This window comes from Pipra filicauda, unplaced genomic scaffold, assembly GCF_003945595.2.
Source record: "Pipra filicauda isolate LSUMZ 115617 unplaced genomic scaffold, ASM394559v2 scaffold329_size807674_pilon, whole genome shotgun sequence".
Classification (NCBI taxonomy): Eukaryota; Metazoa; Chordata; class Aves; order Passeriformes; family Pipridae; genus Pipra; species Pipra filicauda.
In genome coordinates this window covers 657,671-671,956 of record NW_024104453.1, presented here as the reverse complement: position 1 = coordinate 671,956, position 14,286 = coordinate 657,671, and the positions used below count along the sequence as shown (strand labels likewise).

General features: G+C 41.7%; 1 protein-coding gene across 2 annotated transcripts in view; it reads left to right on the top strand.

Moving 5' to 3' along the window:
* Positions 1-4,389: 4,389 nt before the first annotated feature.
* The window catches only part of SRPK1 (SRSF protein kinase 1), a 23,371-nt gene continuing 13,474 nt past the window's right edge, over positions 4,390-14,286 (top strand). Inside the window, exons 1-3 of one of the 2 annotated variants that reach the window (XM_027728413.2) lie at positions 4,390-4,504; positions 4,612-4,672; positions 13,266-13,384. In XM_027728413.2, the coding sequence (XP_027584214.1) occupies positions 4,492-4,504; positions 4,612-4,672; positions 13,266-13,384 (193 nt within the window). In that variant the 5' untranslated portion in view covers positions 4,390-4,491. Of the gene's footprint in view, positions 4,505-4,611; positions 4,673-10,806; positions 10,964-13,265; positions 13,385-14,286 lie in introns of those variants that run through there. The other variant, XM_027728411.2, reaches the window with a different exon arrangement.

Sequence of the window (14,286 nt, the reverse complement as noted above, 5' to 3'; positions counted from 1 at the left end):
CAATGAAGTCATTAAGTGCTGCTGGTTAAGCATATTTTGGAGTGAAACCCATAGTGTCTTCAGCGGGTATTAAGTACAGAATATCACAGCAAATAAACTGTTAGGGATTTGTGTTTAAGGCCACAGCTTTTGATCTCAAGCTTAAGAGTCTTGCAATACTATGCAAGACAGACACGTTCTAAATGGGATATGGAAGCTTGCTTTTAAAACATTTGCCTTCCCATCTCAAAACCTTTCTCCTCCTCTGCGCAGTGTAACAGTAGCACCCTGTCCTATGTTGTTGTGAGTCACTGCAGTCCAAACCACAGGAGTGAACAGCTGAAAGTTACCATTGCTGGCATCTAAAAAATAACTACTTCTTGGCATGTTAAGGTTTTTAATGCCTTTCATTTGCAAAACTCTTTTGCTTCATGTTAGTTTTGCTCGTTGTATGACTTTGCCTTGAAAAGAGGTAATTGTGCTCGATGTCAGACACACTGAACTCTCTCTGTGGTTTAGAATGATCGGGGCATGTGTACGTGTACAAGACAGTAAATATAGTGCTGGAGTCCCTGTTGCAGTATCAGAACAAGCAGGTCTCGGTGATCTTCGTGGTTTGTTTTAGTTTTGTTTGACCATGAATATCTCAGTTTTCCTTCTGAATCTCTTTTTGGATCCAGAGTGAACTCTCAAAGGTTATGGCTGTGTCTACTCTACAAAGCACTCCTAAGAAAGTAAATATAGGATTTCTGATTCATCATTTATTTGGGCTTTGTTTCAGCGTGTATACTGAACATATACTGAAACTTAAACTGTTGTTTTGAGACCATGACAGGTCTTGAGACTCAGGTCTGCCTATGGGTGAGGTTCTACAAGGTGTGCTGAGCTAATCTATCAGCTTGCTGCTGCCAGAAGGGACAGGACCACACAGGGAAAAGGAAGAAGGGGAGCCAGCCTTCTTTCTATATAACTAGCTCTTTCATCAGCTTAGCTATGTATGGTACTGCAGCCTAAAACTGTGGGTCTTGTCTAACTTATGCTGCTGTAAAGCCATTTCCTGGTGATAAATTCAGGTAAATGGAGCTGTAGTTTGAGTTGCTATTGTGTTTTCTAATTTTCATAAACCATGAAGACTTATCAACAAGATTACTTTCTGTAATAGTGAGATCCTTCAGATTGTGCAGTAGCCCTCTGTTCCAGCACTGTCTTTTTATATCTTACAACAAAATGTAAGAAGGAGCTCGGATGAAATTCTAGAGTCAGAGAAACAAAATCACTTGATGGAAAAGGTTGAATTGTGTATAACTATGACATGATCTAAAGTTAAGAGTCTGTCCACCTGTCCACCCAGAAACACTTGGTGCAATAAAATAGGTCTTGCCCAGGGTTCAAAGAGAGCATTTTTGCTCTGAAGTCATAGGTAATATTATTGGAAACATTATCATTGCACTCAATGTTTAATAAGAAAATATCTTTTATTCCCTCACCTAACTCATTTTTAAAAACCATGTCTGCCTTGCTTCCTCATAATCTTTCCCCCGTTTCTTTTCCACTTCCTTATCTCATGTGTTTTCTCTGTTCTCCATTTGGTACCCACTTGTCAGCCTAGTGCGTAGTCACCCTGGACAATGAAATTATGGAAAGGGACTCAGGTCTATAATGTTAATTGGTGTAAGTCCCCCCACTCACTGTTCACACTTCCAAGCTGCCAGAAGCCCTGGGCAGTCAGGGTCACTTATATTTGGGTTGTACATAGAAAATCACCAACATTGCCAGGGAATTAAAAAGCGGAAGAAGGAACACTGGGCGGTGGGGTTAGTCAGAGTTTAGCTACTGGAAATTCTTATTCAAAAACATAGATGCAAAATAGATCATGTAGGTCAAGTCCTGATTTAATCGACTTACTAAATAATGTAACACAGGAAACATTTGCGTTTTGGGAGGTGGCATAGGTGTAAACTGCGGTGGTAAAGGATTTTAGTGAATGTTATAGTGTAGAGGAAATGGAATCCTGGAACCCTCAAACCCTTTTGGACGGAAAGACAGAAAAAACTGAAAGCCCAAATGGCATTGAGTAATTATCAAACCACATATGCTTCCCTGCATTGTTTTGGACAGTGGCTTCATGCCAAGCTCCTCTCAGCTCTGTTCAAAACAAGTAATATAAAACCCCTGAAAAGTATAGCCCTAATTTCCAGATTCTGTTGGCTGTCCTATGTTAGCCTTAATTTAAGATAAAATGGCATTCCTAGCTGTTGGCAACATCAAAAGTCTCCACTGAAACTTAAGAGATATTTTTTTTTTTTGTCTTGTTCAGCAAAGTTCCAATCTTCATGACTTTGCAGAGTTAAGCACCAGGGGACAAATCAGAGTCAGTATGTTAGCATGCTAATTACGGGTATTCATCCTGCAAAACAAATATCTTACTGAGAGGAAATGCAGTCAATCCTGATCTTTTTCCCTTACAGTTGCATGGTGCCATAACTTTGCTTCCACATACGCACAAGGCTTCTGTGTTTAATCTCTGGACATGGCCTGTGAAGTACAAAGCATGTACTTTATAGCCAAGTATTCCACCTATACCTCTAAGAAACCACAGAAGTCAGAGTTTAAAGGCCTGCTTGTAATCTTGTGTTTGTTGGCAGCCTGACATTCTCACCTGACATAGTTGCAACAACTACTGTTGTTTTGTGCATGCAACAACATTTTCATATTCTTTCCAGCTAGTCGGATGCCACGATGTTTTCCTAGCAGGGCATGTTGCAGAAATCCAGGCTGCTCTCCCACTGCACTGAATTAGAGGATACACATCCCCAGACATGCACATTTTCATTGATGATAGTGCGTGCGTATAACCACCCTCAGCTCTGTTGTGGTTTTAGTCACATGCTACTCCTATGCATAAATAGCTGCAGAAGATATAAAGCAGCTGAGGAAGCTCGGACACAATGCAGAGCATGGCAGAAGCAGTTCTTGGGGCCATGCGTGGCAGCGGGGCACACTGCACAGGAAGCAAGGAGGAAGGACCAGATAAACCACTTATGTATGGGCATAGTCTGGGGACATTTATTCTGCTCCAAAGAATAGTGCCAGGCTGGCTGTGGAAAGATGAGTGTATCTTGGCTTAGGCCTGGCTCAGCAACCCTTTGATGGTACTGCCCTGTGTTTTCCATTCCCAAATTAGAAAAGCATGGAAGAAACATGGCAAGAAGATGCTCAGTAGTACCTTGTTTCTGTAGCAGACCTCTGTGGAAGGCTCCTTGTTCAGACTCCGGTGGCAGCTACTGGTTCAAGGGAATACAATGCCAGTCTGCATGTGTGCTTCACTGGGGACTTTCCAAATCCATCCAGTGGGACTAGGGAACAGAGCAGTCTGGCAGGTGTGAGCACAGACCTTGCTAGAGCCAACAGCACGAGTCACTTTGTACAGATATGGGATGACAGATAGGCTACCTCTGAACTGAGATTATAATAGCTTCTGTGATCTGTTAATGTTATGTCTTTGAGGTAGGATGTTGCTGTCCAATGCTAGCAGGGGGGATTCCATGACACTTGAGGACTTTCAGCTCAGCCTTACCCTGAACACCGTAGTTGTGCAAAGGCTGAAATTTGCCCCTCTGTTGTGTTATCCCAAAATCTTGTGTTAGTTTCTCACATAGAACTCTTTGCAGAACAGACAGATGTCCTAAACATCTGATGCTTGTAATAACAGAGCAACAAAGAGGATTTTTCTGTCTTCCAAAACTGCACACATGCATACCTGCCTTTCCCTAAAAATATTCATGATCTGATGCCAAAGGGCCCACCTCTTGGGCATGCTTAAAATGTCCTAGAAATTAAAACCAGACCAGACATGGCTCATGCTCCAGTCCCAGCTGATGGCCTTGACTCCCTCTGTGGCTTCCTGACAGGAACCCTTGACAGACACCTGACAGAATATGTAACATGCTTATAACAGAGCTGCAAGTAGTTTTTAGGAGTAAAATGGTGTTAAGAAAACTGCAGATAGTAGAACATACAAAAGTTCTAAGGTGAATATATAACCACCTTATACACAGGTATTTGTTCAGTGCGTGCAGCAAAATGTCTGAACGGCCCAGCAACTGAAAAGGTTTTTTTCATGGTCGTTATTGAATAAATGATTAAATATTAAAAATCTCTTAAGAGGCATTACACTCCTGTCGGGGCACACGACTTTACACATCGGTTCACCGCAAAGCTTTGCGCGCTGAGGAGAGACCGGTGCGGGTGCGGGAGGCCGGCGGGTGCGGGAGGCCGGCGGGCGCCCCGAGCGGCCCCGGGGGCGGGCGACAAACGGAGCTCACAGCGTCACTCCTGACCGTTGCGCTCAGGCCGCCGCAGCCGCGGAGGGCGGGCCGGGGCGGCCCCGAGGAGGGAGGTGCCGCTCCCCCGGCTCGAGGCCGCCGAGCCGCGCGTGCCCAGCCCGGCGGGCCCGGCGCGACGCAGGGGCGGGCGCAGCGCAGGCGCCGGGGGGCGCCGGCGTTGGCGGCCATGGAGCGGAAAGGTGAGCGCGGCGCGGCCTCCATCGGCCCCCACTGGGCCCCCGCCGGGCCCGCCGCCCGGCCCGCCGCCCCTCACGCCTCTCTCTTCTTCTCTCCCTCTCTCCCTTAGTGCTGGCTCTGCAGGCCCGAAAGAAGCGGACCAAAGCCAAGAAGGACAAGGCCCAGAGGAAGTAAGTGCGGCCCCGACTCTCTTCAGGTGGTATCTCCCGCCGGCACCGCCGCCTCTTTGTTTCTCTCGGCTGTCCCCTCGGGGAAGGGGCTGCCCAGCCCGGCGGCCGAAGCGTGCGAGACCCTCGGGCTGGGCCGGTGTTTAACGGGAGCTCAGTTGAGGGCACGTTTCTCGTGCTCGTGGCCCGGAGCGGCGGTTTTGCCGCCCAGCTCTCCGCCCGCGGCCCCTCGCCGTCCCCTGTCGCGGTTCTTTTGGCTGGACGGGGGAACGGCAGGTTCTGTGTTCCCTGCTTCTCCCCGGAACCCAGAGATGGAGCTGTAGTCGTGCTTATGGATGGAGCTCCGTGTCGGGCTCTGTCCTTGCAGGTTCCTTTCCTCAGTCGCAGGCTGTACTCCGGGGAGAGTTTGTCAGCGTCCCCTCTCTGCAGCCCCTCGAGCGCTTCAGTAACTGCTGGCTTGGGAACCAGCTTCTCTTGACTCTTTTTCCTCCTCTTGCCCCCTGAGATTTTCTTTTAATTTTTTTTTTTCATCTCGCCGAAAGAATGCCATAATGCGTTGTTTACTTCTTTCTGTAACTTTGATGCTCTCGTGTGGCTTCTCTCCTACCACAGGAATGTCACAAGTCTTTATGTGTGGTGAGCTTTTGGATGCAGATATAAAAATTAAAAGAACTCGAGTAAATACTAAACAATGGCTTCCACCAGACTGCATTAAGTACTGTGTTCAGTGCTGCTCGTGGGTTCCTTTCTAGTGAAAGGTGATGTAAATACTAGAGCTGGTTCTGTGTGCTCCATAACGTGCTGCTTATTCCTGTAAAATCTCTGGTGTCTCAGGAGGTTTTTTACTCGCTGGTACCTAGGAACCAAAGGTTTTCAATAAGTACGGCTTTGAGGGTGGGACTTGGAGGTTTTTTCCTTTAGGCCTAGAGTGATGCTTTCTTAGTCACTTCCTAAGAAAAATCATGTGGATTTTCATTTTTTTTTTCTCGTTGTCTCCAGCCGAGATTCAGTTGTTTTGAGATAGGGCTTTTGAGGAGCGAGGAGCACTAACTAAAGTATTTGGGAGATGCGTGTTATGGTTCCATGCTGTTCTGTACATGTTCCTGGTATTTCTTGAAGGTAGCATTAGGACAATTTTTGAAACTCTCCTCTTTTTCTAATTTCTGTGCGAATAATCCATTGTTTAATTCTATACATGTTACTTTTTTTTTCTTCTCTAGCTGCAGACAAACAATACTGACTCTGCCAATAGAGTCCACAGTGCAGCTGGAAAGACTGATTTCTGTGTAAATTCTGAGGTTGCTGAATGGTAACTTTCAGTGCTGGCATGTTGGTGGTGGTTTGGATTTTTTTCTTTTTTTTAATCCTTTTTAACCACATATCCAGGACAGGTTATCTGTACTGCTGGCTAGCTCTTGATTTTGCCACTAACCTTGATTTGAGCGCAGAGCTGTACTCTTTGTAAAATGTTGCGTTTATATTCTTAAACTACATGCTTCGACTCTGTTTTCTGGTACCATAGGTTTATTAGGTCATGCCTCAGAAATTAAAGAAGCTTGCATATACTTTATGCTTTATGTTGTACAACTAAAAGAACCCAGTGTCAGCCTCTAACTTTAGATACAGTTCCACAATATTTATGCTATTTAATAAAAAGCTGCTTGAGTTAAATCTTCTAAAATAAGCTTAGCTGGGTTGTTGCAAGACTTTCCACAAAATCTAAACTTGGAACTGTGTGGAATGTGCCTTTAACATCTGATGTTCTATGGTAGTTTAGATTGCGCATGTAACTTTTTCTGTAATATATTGTATTCTGTACTTGTGCAGTAAAAAACATGAAACAACTGATTTTAAAAGGTTGAGTTTAGTAAGTACTATGAATTATTATGAGTAAGTATAAAAATGCAGAGAATGTTCTGAAGGGATTTAAAACAATTCAAAATATCTTTTATTTTAGAAAATAACTGCGCCTACTTTAAGTTTACCTATCAACTGAACAAAAAAATCCACTTGGAAAGGTTAAAGTAATCAAAATGAGTTGTGTTTCATACAAAACTGGAAAGTTACTTCTTTTTTTCATCATGCAGTAGTTACATCGTTCAGACAAGACAAGCCTAAACTGGTTATTTACAGAAACACCTTCTAAATACTAATTATGGTTCTGTGTATAAGCTTTTTTTATGGGAAGGTCAACCACGTTCTTAATTTTCTGCACATTCAGGATGTTCCTATTTCTTTCCATCTCTCCTGGCTTAAAAGTTGAATTTGATATCCATGAAGGAGAGAATGCATTTATCACAACACACTGCTGTAGAAAGACAACAGGTAGAGTTTCTTGGAATTATGAAGGTGAGGTACCTATGTTTTCCCATGCCAGTAAAACTACTCCAAACCTTTGGTGATATGGAAGACTCATTAAATCAGCTGTCTCAAATGTTTGCTCAGGAAGTTTCTACTTGCCAAGCCTGCTTGTTAGTTCTATCGCTGCCACTGTAGAGTTGGAAGAATATCATGGCTGTGTGCTTTTGTTCAGATCCCATATCTGTGAAAACCGAGGAGAAAGACGGGGAGGGTGACAGCTGAATGCCTTGGAGGGACAAAATACAAGCTTAGATACAAGGAGATCCTGAGTTCTAATATTGATGTCACTGGGTTGCTTTGTAGCCTTGAGTGAAGCATTGATTTCAGTTTCTTAATTTCACCATTTTCCATCAGAAGGACAAGGAATTAGAATGAAAATTCCTTTAGTCTAAACTATTTTTAGAAAATGAGAGGCTTTTTCCTTAATGTTAAGAATATGTCAGGAAATATGCATGTCAAAGCTTTAGTTGCTAACAAAACACGGGGAGCTTGGTACGTAGGTTATTGCGGTTCGTGTTGCTGCCCAAAGGTGGCTCTTTCAAAGTTATCTGGGGAAGAATGTGGTGTAATAATGTTATAATTTCTTGAGGTGTGAACATCTTGGGTGCTGACAGTCAGTTGATTCCCAAAGACACTCAAAAAAGCCTTTCAAAAAGGAGCCTGTAGGCTTACAAGCTTTTGTTCATACAAAAGCATTAGTAAGTTTAACTACAAACTCTTCAGATAGCAGTATCTGGTGAGGTACATTCAGGTAGTTATTTTTGCTGAAGTGTCAAAAATGCAGAAGTCTTTTGCAGTTCTTTGAAGTAGTTACTATGTCTCTGGAGTTCAACACTGGGAGACAGATGTGTTAGATGTAGTATTTGCCCTGGTCCTGAGGAAGGTGGGAGAGATGCACAGTGCTTTCCTGGGAACACTTCTCGGACTAGTTTTCTTTGTGTGACTTCTGTGGAATTGCAAACATAATTCTCTGTGTAGTCTTGCTTCCACCCCATCTTCCCAAGTGCCTGCAATATTCATTATTTTCAAGAAACTGGTTTATAGTTACCTGAAATTTTCTGACAAGACTCTTTACATGGAGTGAAACCTCATTTCTTTCTTCTTCCTCTCTTGTATTGCTGTGAAGAGAGACAAAGTTGGTAGTTTCTCTATGCAGTCTGGGGAGCAGAAATTCTTAGTAAGACCTGATACTTTCAGGTTGTTATTGTATGTCTTGCTTGTATCACTTTACTTCTGTCTTTGAGGAGCCTTGGAGTTCTGACAATCACCTTGGTTTCTTTCTCAACTTGTTCAAAGCTTTGCCTGGGATCAGGATCTTGGATTATGTTTTCCTCACTTGTCTTTCATAATTAAGACCAGGGATATGTCTTTCATAAGTATTTTGAACATAAGTTTAAGGTAGAGTAAGAATGCGTTGTCCTCTGAATTTTTTCATTCAAATGCAGAAGTGATTATCAGACTGTGACAGGACACAGCTGAAGATCTGCGGGTTTCCATGGAAGTACCTTGGTTTGTAATAGCTGGAATAGCAGACAGTTCTACAAACAGCTTGTTCAGTGCTCGTGTGGGGGAGTGGGTATGGGGAGCAAGAAACTTGATTGCCTGTTATTTGTGTATTAATACTGTTCCTATGTGGAAGCCATTACTTATCTTCAAACTGAGATCCTGAAGATCCACTAATCAAAAGTATGTCTTGGTGCCTCTGAGTACTGTTCTTTAAAAGCTAAATGTTCAACCATCTCCAGTCTTCTTTTAAGTTCTTGAAAGTGGTAGTCCTGTAGCTCTGGGGTGAGTGCTCTACAGCAGCAAGTATTGTGGATTTGCCCTACTGTGAGAGCATACCAGTTCTTTATTCAGAAAATAGGGATGCAGGAGTGAATGAGTTGCAATAATCACAAAATAATGTGGATTATAGACTCAAAAGGCCCCTATAATCTATGATTTATTATTCTCTCAAATCCCCTCAAAATAGTTGAAATTTCTTGAGCAGAAAGATAACTGCATATAAGCAGAAAAATACTTCTATCATTTTGGACCTGAATTCGTACTGAGAGTTCATGTGTAATCGGTTACCATATTTATTGAACATGAGGTTTGCCAGGAGATCTGCATGTAAGCATTTTGGAGGCTGACATCAGAAGCAGTCATTCTCACTAGATGTGCCTTAACATGATGTTGAAATTACGGACACACTAAGGAATAGGAATAAGATGCAGCTTGCAAGCATACTTCCTTAAAGAGGCATTGTCTCGATGCACAGATGTGAAAATGGGAGGGAGCTTTTAAGTCTTGGCTTTTCACCATGCCATATGGAGTTTTTTCTTTTTCTCAAATGAAAACAAGGAATTTTTAACAACACTGAAGGTGAGATCTTGCTGTAGTGGGTGTAGAGCCCTGGAAATGATTGGCTGGATGGTTAAGGTGGAAGACAACACTTTGTTCAGCAAGTCCTACGGTGTGTTAACCTTTATCTGTGGCACCTACAGGGTGAGCTGGAGTCATCATTCATGTTACATTCACTGAATTGAATTCTTCTTGGGGGTATTCATGTGTGTAATTTGAGCTCACAAATAAGGGATGACAATGTTTATGAAGACTGTGTTGCAGGTGACTTAAAAATCATTTAGGAAAGCATTTCTCTTCAGTTTCCTACAAATGGGTGTCATCTTTGCCAATATCAAGGGAGAGGCAAACTGAAATAAAAAGGTGTAAAAAGAGTATCTTTTTTGTTAGTACATATATAAGGATGATGGGTGTGACAAAAGTGATTTGGGCTAAATGTATGTTGCCTTCCTTGTTTGAGGGTGGAAGGAATCTGCTTTTGTATCTACTTAAAGCAAATCACTTTTACCATCCCTGCTATGCATTAGGTGAACAGAGTTATTGGCTGATATCTTCAATGAGCGTGGATCAAAATCTTGTCTACAGTGGAAAATTTTGCATGTTGTTAGTACCTTTTCTAATATGAAGAGGTTTGGCAACGCTAAACTGTTAAAGGGATGTTCAGATTTCAGTAAGCTTTTAAGGTGAAAATACTTTAGATATACAACTGAATGAACACATTTCTTCTTTAAACCTCTTGGCTTGAAACTGCAGGACCAGCTTCAGAGTGTCTTTCACTAATAAAGTCCTGCTGTCATGTTGCTGACTTGTTTCCCCTATCACTTACATAAACCAGCAGGATAAACAGGCACAGGAAATGGCTGGTAATTCTTCTGCATTGTTGGTGGATGATGTTAAGTGCCTGCTGCTGTGAAAAATACTCAGTTCAACTTTTTAAAGAAAATTTGACTCCTTCTGCTTGTTTTGTTACTTTTAAGCATAAAAGATAAGTTTTTCTTGTAACTCTGGATGGGGAAGTTTGGGATTACTTTAGAAAATTCATTTTTACTTTGAACGCCCTTTCTCTTCTGCATGTTTGTGCTGGCATTTCTCTATCACAGGGTTGGTCTGTTGACAATTACCATGATCCTTGTCTTCATTCGAGCTTTGAATGCAGTGGGCTATTGAATAGGCAAATAAAACCGGCTGGTTCAGGAAGATGAAACAAAGTATCTGACTGAAAATCTAATTTCATGAGAGGGAAGAATGAGACAGACATCAAGAGAAGGGGATGAATCTATTTATGCTTACTCCCTAACATGACTGAATTTGCAGGAAGATCAGCTGAGAGCAAGCCCCAGCCTTGCTGCACGGCCCTTCACCTGCAATGCAGTGCTGGGCAGCTGCGGCTGGGTGCTGGAGGCAAATCCCTCTTCTCCCTCACTCTTACACAAAGCTTTGCTGTGTTCGAGAAGAACCAGCCCCTCTGCCTGCTGCTGATGTCCCCCTGCTCCCCAGATAGTGTGGTGTCTGATTTTTGATGGCTTTTTTGAAAACTATTGGGCTGACTTCGGGAATTTATTTATCAATGGGAGGCCGTGCTTCATGCAGGTAGGTTACCCTCTTTAATTTTGTCTCATGAATTTATGCTGTTCTTCAGGCATTGCTGAGAGAATAAGGACTTTCGGGAGGGTCTCTAGATGTGGATTCATACAAATTCCATAGAAGATATAGCATTTTGCCTTAGCATGGCTGTTCCACATTGTTTTTCTTAAGTAGAATACTGCTATATAGCTGCAGAGGGACCCTGCATATCCAGTTTATTCTGATGTTTAATTAGCACATTAAGAGAGCAAAAGGAAAAGGTGATAAGGGTGTTTTTGGGTAGACGAGAGGTGACTATAAAAATAAGTACCCTAGAACACTTGATTTTTAATGTGTAAATAATCATTTAGTATAGAGTTTTTATATACTTTATCTGCATTTTGCAGTACTGCCAACAGCTGTTTCATCTGTCATCTTTAAATACTGGGTATAGTATGGATTTTTCTGCTGTCTTTAACAGCCTTTTGTGCTTTTCAGAGTAGTGTCTTTGTGAGCAAAGCAGACAGATGAGGCTTGTGCTTTTGTGTATCAGTTTTTCTTAGGTAGTAATACATATTCTGCACTGATTGATTCTCTCTTAATCTTCAGCTGACATGGTCATTTTGAGGGAAGAATATGGTGGGATGTAATAACATCAAACGAATTTTCACAGTAAGGTGAAGGAAAGAGATGTGTTTTGGAGATGATTTCATAAAGGAAATAGCACTGTAGAAATGTATATGACCTGAATACAGCTCTCACATTAGTCGGTATAATAGATTATAATGTAAAAGTGAAATGCTTTTGGATCCCCATGACAGACTCAGATGCAGACTACCGGGTGTGTCATGTGCGAGACTGTCAGCATGATCCATCAGCCCTTTAGGAGGGACACAGAAAGCTTCCAAGAGAATGAATGGGTTTTAATGCTTCCAGTAACTTCTCCCTCGATGCATGAAATTACTATTATTGAAAACCATTGGGACTGCAAAATGGCGTGATGTTTCTGTCAGTAGTTCTTAAGGTGAATTTTCTTTTGAGTCCTTTCCAATCCCCTACATCTTGTGCAGTTAAAGTAAAAATCTTGAAACAGCGTTGGAGAGAATTACTCTTACGCTATGTGTGTGGCTCCTGGGCTTAAATTCTTTCCATCCAATTCTGTGTTCTTGTTCTCTTTACCCTGTCTATAGGATTTGTTGTCTATGAGCATCTAGTTTCCCCTTCGACCATTCTGTCCATGGCCCTTTCTTGCCATTGCTGCCTGCAATTATAAATGTTTGCATTTTATGGAAGGATCTTGAATATTAAACTTGGTAGCCATTTAACCGTTCCCTGTAATGCTTTGTAAAATAAATAAATTACCTGATTTAGTGTTATTTCATGAGCTGTTTCGCTGTGATCAGTGTGATGCCATAAAGGAGTTGAGACACGGGAGACAGTGTATGTTTTAACTTGGGGAACTCGAACTCAGCGTGAATGTGTGAGAGCATTGAGGTGGCCTTTGCAGACATGGTCTTCACAAGCAGGAACTCAGAGTAGCACATTGGGTGAAAAGTTAAACACCTAACATTACTGGTTTTATTTATGAACGTGGGAGTGAAAAATTCCATCGCCTCAGTGCCTGATTTCAATCCCTCTGCAATAACAAACTCTCAGTTTGCTGAACATCTTCTGTGTACTCCCCTCTCTGTAGTTCAGACAACTGTAATAAACTTTAGACCTCTGGTGAAGAGAAGAATTAGAAATGCAGCTTACCATATGAGAACAGGAGAAATAAAGGTCAGTTAGGGGCTTTAGAGTTCTAAAGTGTTAGAAGAATTGCTAAACGTTCATTTGACCTTGAACGTGAAAGAGATGAAGGGCACAAGTTCTAAAACACTGGTTTACTTTTTTTCCAAAGGAGTGAGAATTGATTGATGTTAGTCTTTAAATGTTGATTAATGTTATTTTAAATTTTCAGGTTTTACATGAGGTAACAAAATATAAATTTGCTTTAGAAAAGTCCTCATTGAATGAAAGGCTGGGAAGGGGTTCAAAGAGGCTAACGTTTTGGTGGATCATTAAGCTTTTAACTCGCTATCTGGTCTGGTCTTTTCTTTGTTCTTCTATGAAAGTGAATCTAGGACATTAAGTTGTATTTCTCACTAGTATAGGAAAAATTATTTCTCTCTACTTTTATACTAGCTTAGGAGTAAAAGCATTTAGATATGAATAGTTTTTCTGAAGGCTGAATGTTGCACCTCCTCCATTATCAACAATCCCTCGTGTGACACGAGAGGTACAGGCTTCAAGAGAACATGTGTGAGACACACAGTGTATTCTCTTTCAGACCTGACACTCAGCACCGGGGCCCCGCTGCTCATTCAGAGAGTGATGTCCCAGAGCAAGAGGAAGAAATCCTGGGATCAGATGATGATGAGCAAGAGGATCCAAATGACTACTGTAAAGGTGAGAATTTGCCTGTTTAAGATGCAGGATTTGCAATTTAATTCCCTTCATTTCTCACTTACTATAGAGAATGAAAATAGACTCCATCATACTTTAAGGGTGTTTTGAGACTGCATGATTTTTCAAGCCAACATGAAATGGAGAAGCTCTTCTCCAAGTTTCCTTCTGTTATCAGTCAAGATTTGAGTTGAGAGCTGTTTTTAATGCATGAGTTTAAAGCTGTTAACTTTTCCTCTGTGCCAGAGGGCTTTCATTATTGATAAAAGCAAGTAGGCATTTAATTCCTTTTTTTATTTTCATTGTAAAAAGGACACTTTCAAATCCTTTTCAAATTCTTCAGTTTTCTTTTGAAGATCAAATCATCATGTTGGTCCATTCTTCAGAAAACTTCGCGTCTGCAAATAGTCTTCCACTGTTTCTCTGAGCAGAAACTAAATACAGAGAAAATGGAAATGCCAAATCACAATTTCCTTTCTTGTTTTCTGCTAGTTCCATTGTATGTCTGGCTTCTCATGTTTTTGCTTCTATTATGGAATCCTCCTGCTTAGTCAGTAGCTTGAGAGATATGAGGGGAACAGGGAAGAGACTTCCCTGTTTTCAGTGGTGATGTCAAGTGGCAAAGTGCCTTTCAGTCAGGAAGGCAATTGCAAGGAAAACTCCGGGATCTCGGCTGCAGTACCCTTTCATATAATGGGGTCAGAGCATGCAAAAGCAATATTGATACTTAGCTGAAAGATTCTGTTACTGACCATTACAACCTGTATTTTCCAAAGATGATCAGCCTAGCAGACTTCAGATGCTTGCACTGAGGAAATATTATTTTGTGATGTAGAGATTACCTAATTGAAAAGATGGACATGTCATTCTAGTTCAATTATATTAAAACTTTCGAGTCAACTAGA